At 46.6% G+C, this 16,727-nt stretch overlaps 1 protein-coding gene across 18 annotated transcripts in view; it reads right to left on the bottom strand.

The window, feature by feature from the left end:
* The window catches only part of PPFIA1 (PPFI scaffold protein A1), a 775,827-nt gene that overhangs the window by 299,284 nt on the left and 459,816 nt on the right, over positions 1-16,727 (bottom strand). For 16 of the 18 annotated variants that reach the window (XM_085643557.1, XM_085643540.1, XM_085643545.1 and 13 more), the window contains 2 exons: positions 342-493; positions 51-223 (listed from right to left, as the gene is read on the bottom strand). In XM_085643557.1, the coding sequence (XP_085499683.1) occupies positions 51-223; positions 342-493 (325 nt within the window). Of the gene's footprint in view, positions 1-50; positions 224-341; positions 494-16,043; positions 16,074-16,727 lie in introns of all 18 variants that reach the window. The other 2 variants (XM_085643548.1, XM_085643553.1) reach the window with 1 other exon arrangement.

The following is a 16,727-nucleotide window of genomic DNA, read 5'->3' as shown; positions in this document are numbered from 1 at the left end:
GACAATGTTGTGCTTACAAAACCAAGGACCTAAAATGAGCAAAAACAAACCTTGTCCTAGGGACTCTCTGCCAATCTGTCCAGGCCGACCTTTTTCTTTCTTTCCAAACAGACGACCTATGGATGATTTAATACCCTTTTTCTTCTGGGCTTTGTTAAGAGAATCTTGGCTGCTGTTGCTGCTACTTGGGTTACTAGCCTGTCCTTCTTGGGACCCTGTAGAACTACCAAAAAAAATAAACGTTATCAAGCTGTCTCTTTATAATAATTCAATATTGAGGATTTGTTTTTTAGACACTAGAGAGAGAATTACATTTAAACAAATGGTCTTGTAGGTCTTACTTTCGAATGTCGCGGATATCTTCGTGGCTCATAGTATGTAAGGCTCCTTTGTGGATTCGATCCAATCTCAAGGATCTGGGAGAGGAAGGTGGAGAGGTCTCACATCTTATTGTTGCTTTGTCATCTCTTGTATCGTCTCGGGACACTGGAGACTGATTAAGAAATACGAAAGGCAAAAAAAAAAGAAATCATGATTTGCTCAAAATTAAATGTCAATTGAATACCATTCTAGGTTTTAAATTGTGTAAAAGAAAATATGTTTTGGTAACTGAACTTGAGAACTGAGTATGGTTGTGGTTCTTACAGTTATGCAGTTTAGAAACTGAAGTAAATGCATCGAAATGGTTACTTACCAGTAGGAGTAGTTTTGCAGCTTGAAGAAGTTTCTGGATTCACGTGCTGTGCATTATTCCGCCATCTAGTGGTTGGGTCCAGAATACTTTTTTCCTTCTGTTTTGGGCATCGTCGACCACCATTTGGTGGCAGGTATGACGTCAGCACCCTGGAGGTCGTTGTGCGTGGTAGCCATTTTTTGATTTTCTTCTGTGTTTTAGTGTATAGTCCTTAGAGAATTGTTGGAACTTGATTGCCCACCTGTTTTTATTCCTTGTAGGGGAGGCCAGGTGGATCGCATGTGAATCCACAAAGTTCTTCAAGCTGCAAAACAACTCCTACTGGCAAGTAACCATTTCCTTTTGCAGCGCAAATCCTTTTCTGGATTCACATGCTGTGAATCAGATTACGTTCTGGAGGGGTGAGGGGGGGGGGGGGGTTGTGGTAGGAGGAAGACTTTGCAAATAGGTGTTGAAGTACCTTTTGTCCTATTTGTGCTTCCTTATTTATTTGTATATCCACACAGTAATGTTTGGTGAAGGTGTGTGGTGATGCCTATGTAGCTGCTGCACATATAGTGTCTATGGGTACATTGGCCATCAATGCCAGAGTCGCTCCCTTAGTCCTGGTTGAGTGAGCTGTTGGTTGTACCGTTAGTTCTTTGTTTGCAGTGGTATAGCATAGTTGGATGGTTTGGAATATCCATCGTGAAAATTTTGCCTTTGTAACAGGCCTCCCTGTTTTAGTATGTGAGTAGGCTACAAACAACTGTTTGCTTTTACAAGTTTGTTCTGTTTTCTGTAGATAGTACAGTAGTGCCCTCCTTACATCCAGGGTATGAAGGCCTCTTTCCCCTCTTGTTTTTGGGTCCCTGCAGAAGACCGTAGGGGGAACACTTTAATTTAAGTGATATTTGGATACCACCTTCGGTAGGAATTGTGGGTTAGTTTTTAAAATAACCTTGTCCTTATGGATTTGCATGTATGGTTCTTGTATAGTTAGCGCTTGAAATCCACATACTCTCCGTAAGGATGTAATAGCAATAAGAAATGCTGTCTTTAACCCCTTCAGCGTGGCGCGGATTACCGCGCTGTGCTGAAGGGTTCGTGCGCGGGCAGGGCCGTGACGGAGCGGTTCCGTCATCCGCACAGCGCGACCGACGCGCATGACGGAACCGCTCCGTCACACGCATCGAAGGGGTTAAAGTGATGTGTTTGAGGTTTGTCTTATGCATAGGCTCCAATGGTTTTGTCATAAGACGTGTGAGCACCGTATTTAAACTCCACATGGGGACTGGAGCTGTTCTAGGGGGAGCAATTCTATTAGACCCCTCTAGGCACCGTTTTATGACAGGTCTTCCGAAAAATCTCTTGCATGATTTTCCTCTTGTGAAAGCTACGATGGCAGCGAGGTGTACCTTTATGATTGTATAGTCAATGTGACTGTCAAGAAGTTGAGTTAGATATATGATCACCGTTTCTTGTATATTGGTTGAGTTCATTCGGTTAACTGTGCACCAAGTGGTGTACTGCTTTCATTTTGCGGCTTATCATTGTCTTGTAGATTGTTTTCTTGCCTCCTTTAGAACTTCCATTGTTCGTTGAGGCAAGTTGAGGTGACCAAACTACGTATTCAGGGGCCAAGCCGCTAGGCATAACGTTAATGGCTCCGGGTGAAAGATTTGGCCCTGATGCATTGTTAGTAGGTCCTTGCCCGCCATGATTTTGATTATCTGTCCTCTGGACAGTTCTAGCAGACTTGAGTACCATGCTGGTCTGGCCCACTGTGGTGCAATGAGAATTAGGTTTGTCCCTGGTTGTCTTGCTTTTCCAGAACTCTTTGGATTAGAGGTATTGGTGGAAAAGCGTATACAAATGTTCCTGACCAATCTAGTGACAGGGCATTCTTTTTTGACAGGTGGTGTGGAAACCGAGGCAAAGAGCTGGCATTTCCTATTCTGTATTGTCGCAAACAGGTCTATCTCTAGGGTTCCCCAGATTTTGAAGACTTCTTGTACTGTCTTGTGCTTCAATTCCCACACGTGGGAGCGGTTGTTCTGCATGCTCAGAAGGTCTGTGTTGTGTTGTACACACCCAGTAGATGTATTGTTTGCAGACTGATTCTTTGAGAAATTGCCCATTGCCAGATCTGTTGTGCTAGCTTGATACGCGGAAATGACTTCGTACCTCCCTATTTTATTGAGGTAGAACATTGTGGTGGTGTTGTCTGTTTGAATCAAAACAGTCTTTGCCTGAACGTGTTTCTGGAACGCTTTCAATGCGAGGAATACTGTTTATTTCCAAATAATTTATGTATTTTATGGAGTCTTGGTTGTTCCACTGGCCTCGTACCTTCAGTTGTTTGAAGTGCACTCCCCATCCTTTCCGGAGCCGTCTGTAGTGATTGTCATAGAAGAAGTTCGGTTTTTGAAAGGTCTCCCTTGTATTATGTTGTTGGATGCCCACCATTGTATTTCTGCATGCAGCCTGTGCTTAAAAACCACTAGATCCTCCCAACTCCCTGTGACTTGTGACCAGTTGTTGGTAATCCATTCCTGGAAGGGGTGCATGTGTAGGTGGGCATCAGGAATGAGTGGGATGCATGACCCCATCTTCATGACTCTCCTCACTGTCAGAGATGGACCCTTCCGGTAGAGGGAGGTTTCTTGTTTGATCGCTTGTACCCTTTTTTGCGTAGGGTAAGCCAGTGCGAGTTTTGCCCTACACCTAAGAAAGTCTTTTTCCTTTCTAGTTTTGTGGATTATTTCTTGTGATTTATTGAGAATCCTAATTTTTTGGAGCATGTGGATTGCTGTTTGAACGTGGCTGAGACATGTTGGTTTTAGGTTTGCCTTTATAAGCAAGTTGTTCAGTTAAGGATAGACGTGCATTCCATCCTTCCGCAGGTGTGCCACGAATGCGGCTGGGCACTTGAAGACACGAGCTGCTGATGTTATTCCGGAAGGGAGTACTTTGTATTGGTAGCGTGTATTTTCTGTGATTTTTGTTCATGGGGATTTGTAAATAGGCGTCCTTAAGATCTATTGTTGCCACGTTCTCATTTTTGAATTTGTGGGATTATTTCCTGGAGTGTAGCCATTTTGAAATACTGTGTCAAGATGAATTTATTTATTAACCTTAGGTGTAGGATTGGTCTTCGCGATAGGTCCTGTTTGGGGATTAGGAAATACGGTGAGTAGTTTCCTTTGAAAATGTATTGTTTTGGTACTAATTCTATTGCTTCTTTTTGAAGAACGTCCTGGATTTCTGAATTTAACTGTATGAGTTCTGATTTGAGGAACCTCCTTATTTTTGGTGGGTTTGCTGGTGGTGTTTGTCAGTTCTATGCAATACCCGTATTTTATCAAATTTAATATCCAATTGTCTTTGGTGATCTTTCACCACTGTTGTTGGAACTGTGATATTCTGCCTACCACTGGTGTTGTGTGGGCGTCTTTCCTGTGCAGGAGTCAATTTGAGCCCCTGCCTCTTCCTCGATAGGACTACTTTGGCCGTTGTTGCCAACCTAGGTATCCTGGTTGCTGGCTTGTTTGTTGACCATTCCCTTGGTCCTGTCGATGTGACATTTGCTGTCCTTGAGCAAAGGCTCCTCTTCCTGTGGGTTTTCTTCTGTCAAACCCTCCTCTTTTGAAGGTATCTCTTTGTTGTAGGGCTTCCATGGCTCTTGCAGTTTCGTTATCTTTTTTAATTTCTTGGAGAGATTCATCCACTTCTTCTCCAAATAGTGCCTCCCCTGTAAGAGGTCTGTTTACGATAAAGGTTTGAACCTCCTGCTTAAAACCTAATATTCTACGCCAGGCATGCAGTCTTAGAGTGGTGCCTGTGCCCATCTGTCTGCTGGCAGTGTCAAGCGCTGATTTAGGGCATGTGTTCGCAATGTTTTTGCCTTCTTGGACAATAGATCTAGCACTTTTCTTGTACTCTTTGGGGAGCTTGTTGATGAGCTCCTCGATGTCATCCCATAGCTGGTGTCTGGACCTGTTCAGCAGGGCATTAAGAGTTTGCGATGCGCCACTGCATCGCTGCTTCCTTTTCCATCTTTCTACCTTCGATATACATACATTTGCTTTCTTTCTTTGGGGGTGGTCCACTGTTAGAGAGGGCATTTGCTCCTCTCCTGGCTGTGGTATCAATGATGGAGTCAGGCACCGAGTTTCTCTAGATATACTTAGGGTCCTTGGAAAAGGGTTTGTCCTTTTTTTCTTTTCGGCCCTTGGTGTTACACCCCCCCCCCCCCCTTGCTTGAGACTGGCTCCTTAAAGGCTTCTTTGCCTTGGTCCAGGATGCTTGGCAGCATTGGTAGGTATTGTGTTCCGTTGTTGGCTGGGGCCAGTGTTTCTAAAATGAAGTGGGCGTCTCCTTTATCTTCTTCGAGTCGAACTCCGAAAGTCTGCTGCACTTTTTACTAGACCGTTGTAGAAGGCTATGTCCTCTGGTGGGGATGCCTTCAAGGGATAATAGCATATCTCCTCCTCTAGGCTTTCAGTGTCTAGGTCATTGCATGTGTCCTCGAAATTTGCTTTCTCCTCTTCTGGTGCGTCAATGTATTCCCCGAGATCTTCATCACGAGGTTCGCAGGTTAGAGGCGACTAGAGAATCTCCTCTTTCCCTTCTGCATCTTCCGCATCAACATTGTCCACTTTGGCGATGGGGATCGTAGTAATTCGGAATTCCTAGAGTGAAGCGTCAAACTCCTTTTTTCTGGAAGAGCGTCGCAATTTTGGCTTAGAGAAGTTTTCTTTTCTTCTCGGCATTGAGAGCTCTCTTGGAGTCGGAGACCGGAGATTTTCTTTCCTTGCTTGCGCTCGTCTCTTGTTTCGAAGGCGTCGCGGTTCCCTTCGTGGGTTCGTGTTCGAACCTTGTTTACGGCACCTTGTGTGATATTCTCTTGGTAGTGTTCCGTGGGGTCCTTGGACCACGGCTAGCCTTCGATCGCCTTTTTCTTTGCCGTCGGGGCTGCCTTAGGCTGTGCCTTATTATCGTGGCCCTTCTGTTCTGACTGATGTGCATGGTGTCTTACCTTATCAGTCTTTTTCTATGTTTCCTTCGCCATCTATTTGCGGGCGTGGGTTTTTCGGCGTCTCCTTCTAGAATTTCGACGTCCGATCCTTTGTGCGTTGATTCTGCTGGAACTCCCTGGTCCTCTTCTTCACTGGAATGGCCTAGGTCCTTCAGGGAAGGTTTTTTCTATGCCTGGGACATCGTTGCGTAGTGGGCCTCTCCCGGTTTTCGGCGTGCCCAGAGGGTTTTCGGCTGGCACACCGTGCAGGCCTCACAGTCTTTGCCCATGTGGTCTTTGGGCAGGCAGAGGTTGCACATGTCATGTGGATCGCATTGAGCGAAGTTGTGGCACTCAGGGAAGAATTTGAAAGGGGTATTTTCCATGGCCCCCTACCTAGCCATTTGTTGACCCTTGATGTCTTCGGTATTGGGGGTAACGTTCTCCGAGTTAAGTTTTGCTCTTCAGTTGCGATGTCGATGGTCCATGTTGGTCTTCCACTTGAAATCTCGACTTATCTTTTTTCAGAAATTTTCCTGAAAAACTTCGGAGCGTCCCATCTTGCTTCTAGACCCAACGGCGGAAAAAAGAATCTGAAGATGGCTACCACGCACAACGACCTCCTGGGCACCGTCTGACGTCACACAGGGGACGTACCTGGCACCAAATGGTGGTCGACGATGCCCAAAACAGAAAAAATAAATAAAAACTGTTCTGGTCCCAACCACTAGATGGCAGAATAATGCACTTTGTAAAGACAATTACAGCAGGAATAAACTCAAGTCTGCATATCAGGGCCAGGAATGGATAGAATAGATAGATCATAGGTAGTTGTATCAGAAAAGTTCCAATAAACTAGTTTTATAACAATTTTTTAGACCTTCTCAGCAACTTCGGATGCAGAGTGCAAAATAAATGAATTGCACCAGTGAGCATACCTCTAACTTGGGAACTTTGTAGACAGAAGAGGAGCCAATCAACAGAACAGGGAGGATCTGTGGTGAAGAATCTGTAGTTCGAGTAACCATCAGAAAGAGAATTACCGAAGGTAAGCAACTTGTTCATCGGATGGATAATCCAATCCTCACTTTGGGAATAGATATTAAAGCAGTAGTACCCAAGATGCTGCGTCTGTAGAATGATTCAGATCAAAAAGTCGTGCAGTCCCAAACGGCTAAAATGCTCTTCCTATCCTACCTGGCTATGAAGGCAGCTGTGCTTCGTCAATGTGTTCATTAATGCTCACATTGCTGCCTGAGAAATAAACTGGACTGGTAGTGCTAACACAATAGTAGCTGGCATGGTGCTGGTGGAATGGGCCCTTAATCCTTCTGAAGGCTGCTTCCTCGCCACAGCATGGCAAATCTTGATACAGAGGACCTCACAACTGGATAAGGATTATGTTACTTACCCAGTAAGCATCTGTTTGTGACATGTAGTACTGTAGATTCACATGCTTTGTATACTTCAGCCTTCTAGTGTTGGGGCCTGTGTGCAAGTCGTTTTTTTCCCGAAGAAGTTTTTCAAGTCATGAGACAGTGACTGCTCCTCTTGGTGATTATGCACATGGGCATTGACTCCATTGTTAGATTGTCCGCCCGCAAGCGGGTGAGATGGAGTGAAAGCAAGCATCAGTAAAGAGAGGTCCATGCGAACGAAATAGTATGCAAGAAATCAACAGCCACAGCGGTTTGGGGAGGAGGGAGGGTGCATGTGAATCTACAGCAATCCATGCTGTAAACAGATGCTTACAGGGTAAGTAACAATCTGTTTGATGCATGTGTGGCTGTAGATACACATTCTTTGCACAGACTGTAAAGCAGTCCCTCTCCAAAAGCGGTGGCTATCCTGTGTTTGTTGCAGTTGCTTGAAAGGGAATACATAGAACGGTCTGATCTACATTGGGTTGTTGGTGTGCTAAAATATCCACACAAAAATGCTTTGTGGAAGTTTGTGATATAGACGCAGTATCTGCCTCGCAGATTTCAGCTATTGGGATAGTACCTGGAAAAGCCAGGGAAGCCCCAATTTTACAAGTAGTGTGCACTCTAAGGGGTGTAGGCAAAGTTTGTTTAGCTTTGGCATACCAGGTTTGAATACATTTAACTTTCCACCTGTTTTAGATATAGGCTTGTCAGTGTGAAGGGGGGTGGGGCAACAAAGTTGCTTAGATTTACATATTTGTTTAGTATAGTAAATTAAAGCTCTTTTGACATAGTGTGAGGAGTGCTTTCTGCAACTGATTCAGGTTGTGGGAAGAAAACAGGTCATTCAACTGACTGAGGTGAAAAGGGGAAACAACCTTTGGAAGAAATTTAGGGTCAGTTCCAAGGACCACCCTGTCTCTATGTAGCTGGAAGAAAGGTTGTTCTAAAGTTAGTGCCTGGAGCTCACTGACACGTCCAAGTGAGGTAACTGCTACTAAATAGCAACTTTCCAAGACAAAAATTGCTTGGAACGGTTGTGAAGTGGTTCAAATGGTGGGCCCATAATTCTGGTGAGCACTGTATTGATATTTCATGCTGGTGCAGGTGGAACTCTAGGTGGGATTACTAGTTTAAGACCATTCATGAATGCCTTAACTGGCGCTTTAAATAAAGACAAATGCTGTCTGTTTTGTAGATCTTGAGCAACTACGGCTACATGTATACATACAGAAGTGTAAGGTATTCCTGAGGATTTTAAATCCAATAGATAACAAATAATGATTTGAACAGTTGCATCAAACTGATTAGTTTACTGTGACAGTAAATTAACAAATCTTTTCTACTTTGCTGCAAAACACGCCCTAGTTGTAGGTTTACGTGCTTCTTTAAGAATGCCCATACATTCAGGTGGAGTACTAAAGTATCCAAATTCTAGGACCTCAGTAGCCAAATGGCAAGATTTTGTTCCATTGGATTTGGGTACCTGGTTTCTCCAAGATTCTGAGTGAGAAATTCGGAGTTGAGGAGAAGCTTCTGATGGGGAACAACAGAGTTCTAGCAGTGTAATGGTTGACGAACCCAAATGGAAGCCACTAGGTGGAGGGTGTGAGAGGTTTGCCCAAGTCTCCCAACTAAAAACTGAAGTAGATCGAGAGGTGGAAAAGCATAGGCAAATATCGCTGACCAGTTCATCCATATGGCATTTCCTTAGGATAGCGGGTGTGGAGGCAAAGCTTGGGCATTTTGCATTTTCTGCAGTCGTAAATAGGTCCAGACGCTCTGTGTTCTGCTGGAGAGGAAGGAGGTGGTCCAGTCCAGGGCCTTCTCTTGGATCCCAGCGTCGCGGAGGCGTGTTCATAGTGTGCGGTGGCAGACTGTGTCGAAGGCGACCGACAGGTCCAGGAGAATGAGGGCCGTGGTTTCTCCGTTGTCTAGCAGCGTCATGATGTCATAGGTGGCAGCGATGAGGGCAGTTTCGGTTCTGTGGTTGCTGCAGAACCCAGACTGGGACGGGTCCAGGATGCTGTTTTCCTCGAGGTAGCGGGTCAGTTGTTTGTTGACGGTCGACGATGACCTTCGCCGGGAACAGGAGATGGGCCGGAACTTCTTGAGGTCTTTGGAGTCCGCCTTGGGTTTCTTGAGTAGGGCGCTGATCTCGGCATGCTTCCAGCTCTCCGGGAAGTTTGCTGTCTTGAAGGAGATGTTGATGGCTTTCCCAAGATGGGGTGCAATGGCGGTGCTGGCTTTGCTGAAGATGTGGTGTGGGCAAGGGTCTGGCGGAGATCCGGAGTGGATGGTGTTCATGATCTTGATGGTGTTGTTGTTGATGTTGGTCCAGGAGAGCAGGCGGTTGGTGCGGATGGTGATCGTGGGGGTGGGGGTCTCATTGGTTGTCGGGGCAGTCGTGTTGTTGAAGCTGTCGTGGATGTCTGCGATCTTGCGATGGAAGAAGGTGGCCAGCGAGTCGCACAGGTCTTGCAAAGGTGGGATGTCGGTGTTGGAGCTGGGGTTAGAAAGTTCCTTCACAATGTTGAAGAGCTCTTTGCTGTTGTGTGCGTTGTTGTCTAGGCGGTCTTTGAAGGAGGCCCTTTTGGCTGATTTGATGAGGTGATGGTGTCTGCGGGTGGCGTTGTGGGCTGCGTAGATGTCCGGAGTTCGTTCACGGAGCCAGTTCTTCTCCAGCCTTCGGCAGGTTTGCCTGGAGGTCTTCAGTGAACCAGCTTGCTTTCCTGCTGGTGTGACTGTTGGAGGTTTTCTTGGGCGGGGCGAGGGTGTTGGCGCAGTTGTCGATCCACTGTCTGAGGTTGTGGGCAGCGGTGTTGGCGTCTGTGGGCTCAGGGGGTGGGCTCTGTGCGAGGGTGGTGGTTAGCTGGTCTTCGGTAACTTTGCTTCAGCAGCGGCGAGGCATCTGTTGGGAGCGGTGGTGCGTGGTGGGTTTCCGGAAGGTGAAGTGGATGCAGCGTTGGTCGGTCCAGTGGAGTTTAGAAGTGTGGCTGAAGGAGACGTGGGGGCTTGCGGAGAAGATGTGGTCGAGCGTGTGCTTGGCGGAGTGGGTGCGTGTTGACGAGTTGTCTGAGTCCGAGGTTGGTGAGGTTGTCGATCAGGGTGGCGGAGTTAGAATTGTTGTTGTTCTCGAGGTGAGAGTTCAGGTCCCCGAGGAGGATGTAGTCCGTGGAGGCGAGGGTGTGTGTGCTGACGAAGTCTGCGATGGAGTTGCTGAACTGTGGTCGGGGTCCGGGGGAGTCTGTAGGAGAGGGTTCCTCCGAGGGTGGTGTTGGGGTCGGTGTGGATCTGGAAGTGCAGGTGTTCGCGGTGCTGAGGATGTCGTCGGTGCTGGTCGAGACCCTGAGGGTGTTTCTGTGGACGATGGCGATTCCTCCTCCTACTCCGTTGGTGCGGTCCCTGCGGGTGATCTTGTAGCCTTCCGGGATGGCTATGGCGATGTCGGGTGCCGAGGAGGGGTTCAGCCAAGTCTCCGTCAGAAAGGCAACATCTGGGGAGGTTGAGTCGAGTAGGTCCCAGAGTTCAACTGCGTGCTTGCGGGCGGAGCGGGTGTTGAGAAGGATGCAGATGAGGTAGTTGGGTTCTTTCCTGCTCGGTGGGTTGGCGGGTCGGATGCTGGTGAAGCTGCAGCTCCGGCAGGACAGGGGTCCTTGTGTGCACTTCGGGGTGGCCAGGCAGCAGGTGCGTGATCGTCCGGGGTTGAGTGCGTGGAGGGCGCTGGCGTCTGAGTCAGGCGTTGTGGCGTTCGCGGGCGCCAGTGGTTCTGGCGGTGGGCGCGGTCCAGGCGCAGACGGGCACAGACTGGGCAGCGGCAGCCATAAGAGGGGAGGTGAGAGGGAGGAGCAGCTGGGAGGAGGGAGTGGACGAATGCGGGGAAGAGGGGTGGGGCCGCTGCAGCGGGAAAGACGGGGCAGGAGTGGCGAAGGACCAGAAGGCAAAAAGGGCACAGAGTACAGGCGGAATGAGGAAGAAAATGAGCAGTTAAACAAATGGGCAATACAGGTACAAAACCAAAGGGCACAGAATGCAAAGGGGAAGGAGGAAACATTTTTTGCAGTTTAACGAATGGACATTTACATAAAAAACCTGAAAAAGCTGAAGCAATACAATTACCAGAAACAAACAGTTAACAAAATAGGACAAACCTACAGCCTACCACTGGCCACCAGGGATGAGGCACAGGTGGTAGCCTGCGGGTGGAGGCGGGCCTCGAACTCAGCACAGCAGCGGCGGCTGGGCTCAGGGCACGATCGCACAGGTGGTGCTGTGCGGCGTAGAGAGCGATCTGCCTAAGGAAGGGTCAAGGGTCACTGATGAGGTCCTGAAAATATGAAGTACCATCAGAGGGTGATCTAGCTGGGTAGAGATCTGAATCGGTATCACCCGGGGGATCAACATCATAATTATCCCAGGGAACCGCGGGCTGTAGATATGAATCCTGTCCTCCCCTCTGGTCATTCATAGGACACTGTGGAGACCCTTGTTCTGTAAAGTCATCTGGGTCACCCTGTGAATTATGTGGTGAAGAGGGTGAAGGAGGAAATAGAAGTCGTGTAGAAGGAGGAAGAGGAGGATGTAAGGGACTTGTTGCAATGTTTTTTTTAGCAGGCACAGGGGGATATATGGTGTCCTCAAAGGAAAGCTGGTGTTTAGGTGATTTGGAAGCAAAGTGGAGTGGTTCGGCTAAATACCGCCAGTGTTGGGCTGCATGTGTAGTTTTTTCTTCTTCTGATAAAGCCGTTCCTGCATGACCTGGAGGATGGGTTCTGTAGGCAGCTTTGAAGTGGAAGCCAACGTTTTTGTTGCAGAGGCAGGCTTCTTTTTCTGGTTCGAAGTATTTGGAGCCGAAGGCGGGGCCCCAGCTTGGTCGGACCGAAGAACCAGATGGGCGGCTCAGTGCGGACTCCGTTTGACTCGGTGTGGGCACCTGTTGGTTCGGTGCTGGGCCCGAGGTTGGGGTGTCCGAAGTAGGTGATCAGTGCATACCATGGTCTGTTGGCAGTAGCGGCGCAGGAGCCGAAGTATCGGTCGAAAGCAAAGATTTTGAATTTGTGGACCGGAGTTGGGGTCAGAATCGGAAGCAGAACCAGACCTGGAATTATGTATGGAAAAGGCCTCATCCTCCACAACAATGGCCTCGGGGAGAACTTGCTGTTTCTGCTCGACATCTTGACCAAAGAGGTCTGGTGTTTCTTCAATTTTACTGCGCTGCATTTCTTTGCAACACGCCCAATGGTCCCATAATGTCTTTTTGGATCAAAAAGATCGACGAGCCTCACAGTTCGCCTCACGGTGATCATGATATAGACATAGGTTGCAATCCAGGTGGAGGCCGGTTCTCGGGTACTTTGCGTGGCAGCAGGGGCAGAATTGGAATGGAATTTGTTCCATTAGCAGAAAAATGTTTGATTCCAAGCTCTATGAATAAAGAGTAAGCCTAAACGGGCAAGGCCCGAAGGCCGCTGAAGGAGCATGTCGAATTGACAGGCGATAATGGTTTGACTATCCAGACGCAAGGATGGAAAACGCGACCGAAACATTACTGATAATGGTAGGAATGAATAGCAACCCGAATGGAACCAACAGCTGTCTGGAACTGGAGCGCTACAAAACACATCCTAACCAGACGGCGGAAAGAAAACAATCTAACAATGACTATGCCCTTGCGCATTATCACCAACAGGAGGAATATCTCCGTCTCATGACTCGAAAGAATTCTTTGAAGAAAAACAACTTGCACACATACAGACCCAACACTAGTTGGCAGAAGTATACAAAGCATGTGTATCTACAGGCACACATGCCTCGAACGCTCTTTTGTCTGCTATGGCTTGCCTTTCTTTTTCTCAGAGAACCCCACAAAGAGCTGATCGGCCGCCCAAACAAAATCCACTTTTTTGGGAGGGAGATTGAATGCAGTTAACTGCCGCTGTTCAATCTGCACGCAAGTAAGGTGTATATTGCACAGGCCTGGGTACAAGACCTTTCACTGCTGCTGCTACAGAAGGCACTCTCAATGATGCAGCTGGATCGGAGGACAGGTGCTCATGGCTAGAGCTGCATGAAGACCAGTACTTTAGAACTCGAGACAGTCTGTTTAAGTTACTGCAGCGATTCTCATTCCTAGCTCCCCTAGCAAAAGGGTGTCAGCATCCCATTCAACAGATGCACTTTATCCGCTAATAAGTATTGGTCACTTTACATTTCAAGAAACTTTAAGCCGTGGTTTTGGAAAGCTCAATTTTAAACTTCCCCCTTGCTCTAATTGTGAAAGTATGTGCCAACATTTGTGTACTCAATCCTGCCTTGCTTTTTTGTGATTACTTGTTTTAATTTGAGCTCTCGTGGATTTTACCAATTTTCCTGGCACAAATATTCCGCTGAATATTGCAATGATTTTAATTGACAATAAAGAACATTGCTTGCCTAATTACCCAAAACTTCCAGGTGCCACACACTCATATGGACAAATCCAGAGCAACTAAAACGACTTGGGATAGGTCATGTTTGATCATCTTCAGAATTTAAGGCAAGAGAAGCAGTAGCTGGAAGGCATACAGGAGTCCCAAGCTCCACTCTAAATGGAAGGAGTCTCTGAGACTGAACACACTTGCGAACAACACCGTATAAAAGTGTTGATACTGTGATTTTTCAGTGGTGGCGAAGAGATCAGGCCATGGTTCTTCCTATTTTTGGAAGATGTCCTGTGACACCTCTGGGTGCAAATGCCATTTGTGATCCATTAAGAGACGCCAGCTAAGTCCACGCCCCCACTCTGCTCTGCTTATTGCAACACCACATGGCTGTAGTGTTAACAATCAGGACCAGAACCAGCCGCCTCTTGATGGATGGCAGGAAGGCTTTCAACGCCAAGCAAATGGCCAGCAACTACAGTGAGATGACATGAAGACACGCCTCCACCGGAGACGAGAGTCCTCCGATCTCTAGCTCTGCCAGAGGACTCCCTCAGCCCAGCAGAAAAGGAGCTTCTCACCACTGCCACGCTCTCCCTCTGATGCAATTGCGGTTAAGTAGCCACCACTTCAGGTCTTTCGCATTCTCCTCTCAAACCTGTAGACAATCCAACAGGTTCCCTTAGTGCTGAGCCCACTGAGATTACAAATCTCACTGCAGTGTGTGTAAAGGCCATCTGGCATGATCGACAAGCAGATACAGGAGGCCAACAGTCCCAGAAGCCTAAAAGCCATCCTCACTGAGACTCAAGAATGAGGATGAAATATCAAGATCATAGCCCAAATGTTCTGGACATACTATTCCAAAGAGAAGGCTCGAAATTGCATCATATCCAGTATAGCGCTGATGAAAATGGAGCCTCTGCAAAGGAGTCCGGTGTGACTTCGGCACTTTGATCATGAAATCCAACACTGTAAGGAGATTCGAAGCCATCTAGAGGTGGTCTACAACTAACTGAGGCATCAAGGTAGGGGGGATGATTGAAACACCGACTTCCAAAGGTACACTGCCACCAGGGCCATCACCTTCGTGAACACCTGAGGGACACTGGTCAGGCCAAAAGGGAGCGCGGCAGATTGTAAATTCTCATGGCCCACTTTCAACCACAGGTAGAGTCTCTGGGCCTGCAGGATGGAGACATGGAAATAGGCATACTGCAAACTCTGCCTTCAAAACAGAAAGAACTGGGCCAGTATGAGCATCCTGAATTTTCCCTCAGTAGGAAGAAGTTGGTGTTGAAGGTTTAAAGTAGGATGAAGGCCTATGTTCTTCGTTGGCACTAGGAAATAATGGGAGTAACAACTAGATCAGATTTCTGAGGCAGGGTACTCTGCATGGCTCCTTTCTCGAAAAACACCTAGACTTCCTAAAGCAAAACAGAAAAATATTTTTTTCAAAGCTGCTTTGATGTAGGTGGGAATGGCGAAGGGACAGAAAGACACGAACCCTTTGGACAGTCTGCTTGACCCATCTGTTGGATGTTAGCGCTTGACACCAGTGGAGAAAATGAGAGATCCCGCTTCAGACGGGTGGTCACGTGCCGAGAAGTGTAAATCAAAGAGGCTTGGAGGTTGCTGCCAGGGGGGGCTGTGGTCTGAGAAGTCGGTTGCCTATCTTGACCCGAGTGTTACCTGCTAAATCCCCCTATGCCTACCCAGATATGACTTGGAGTGGTGGGCCTAGATGAGTCTGAAGGAAAAGACCCTAGCAATGCCTTGAAAGTGGAGAATTGTTCTGCTACTGCCTTGCGTTTATAGAAAGGCAGAGGGAAGGCACAGTTGCTCTGCTTTCTTTGAAGCGTTTGAGGGTGGAGTCTGCCTTCTCGCAAAACATGACACAAACTGAAAGTCCATGAGTAAGGCTTGAATGCCACCTGATAAACATTGGATTTTCAGAGGTGAACAGCAACAAGATATATTTTTGAATTGTAATCTCTTGATTAACAACTTTCAATGCAATTACATATATATAATGTATTGTAAGAGATAATTTTACTAATTTGTGTAAATAGTCACATGTAGGGAAGCTGACACTATCGAAAATTATAGGGGCATGGCAATGAGGGGCAGTTTGTGTAATCTGTAAAGAGTGGATCTCCCATCTTCAGGGAGCCAGATTGTTATTATGCATTTAGTAAATTAATAACTTGGTATTCAGAGGGTAGAGAAGCTCTACCGAACTTATTGACAAATATATCACTGATTTATCAAAATGCGATAACTAAAATTAACACCCTCTAAAAACTCTACAAATACTGCATATTTCCTTCAGTCAAAGAAGAGATAAAACAGACCTAAAATAATTACACGCATCAAAATAAGAGTTGATCAAACCCATATAATACTGTATATGCATTTGCAAGGGAAGCATGCAGACAGGCAACCTGGGCAAACAGATTGCTTTCATAAAAGATGTGTAATGAACATGTAGGGTCTAAATACTTTACCTTTCTACGATGTTTCCTTAAATCACTAGGCTGACAGAAGCATGCAAAGAAAAGATTAGAAGAAAGCATATTTATTATGCACTCTAGCACAACATACCCATAAAGTGGTGACACAACACCACAAACATCATTAGTCATACGAAGAAGAAAATGGCATGAAATATTTGCAAGCTCACAATAGATTTGAAGAATCAAGTTAGTACCTTCCATGCAAGCATTCGCTAGAAGCAAACAGTGAACAGATACCACGACAGGTCCGCACTCATAGAAAATATCACAATGCACACTTGCCACCACGGAGAGAGGACATTGGACGTTAGGCGATGGACACACAACAGTATGAAAAGGAGTCCCAGCACCTGCAGCACAGCCAGTGAAGCACTTCCAAAGTACTGTCTAGACCCTTCAAGGGCATAAAATATTTAACTAAATACTGGGGAAGTCGCAGATTTAGGGACTTTATAACAAAGAGAATGATGTTTTTCAAATATGACTAGTGAATTAGCAATCCCTCCACACTTTTGATTTACTACTTTGTACCTGGGTCTTCTAATGGAAGACAATGAAATTTCAGACGTCAGATTATTCAACCGTAAAACATTATCTTGCGAATTATAAGGCAATTACATGTTCTCAATTGTTATCTGAAAGTTAATCCACACATTTTTTAAACAAAGCGTGAAG

This window comes from Triturus cristatus, chromosome 3_1, assembly GCF_964204655.1.
Source record: "Triturus cristatus chromosome 3_1, aTriCri1.1, whole genome shotgun sequence".
Classification (NCBI taxonomy): domain Eukaryota; kingdom Metazoa; phylum Chordata; class Amphibia; order Caudata; family Salamandridae; genus Triturus; species Triturus cristatus.
The sequence above is the reverse complement of the archived record's forward strand: the minus strand, read 5'-3'. Positions and strand labels throughout refer to the sequence as shown.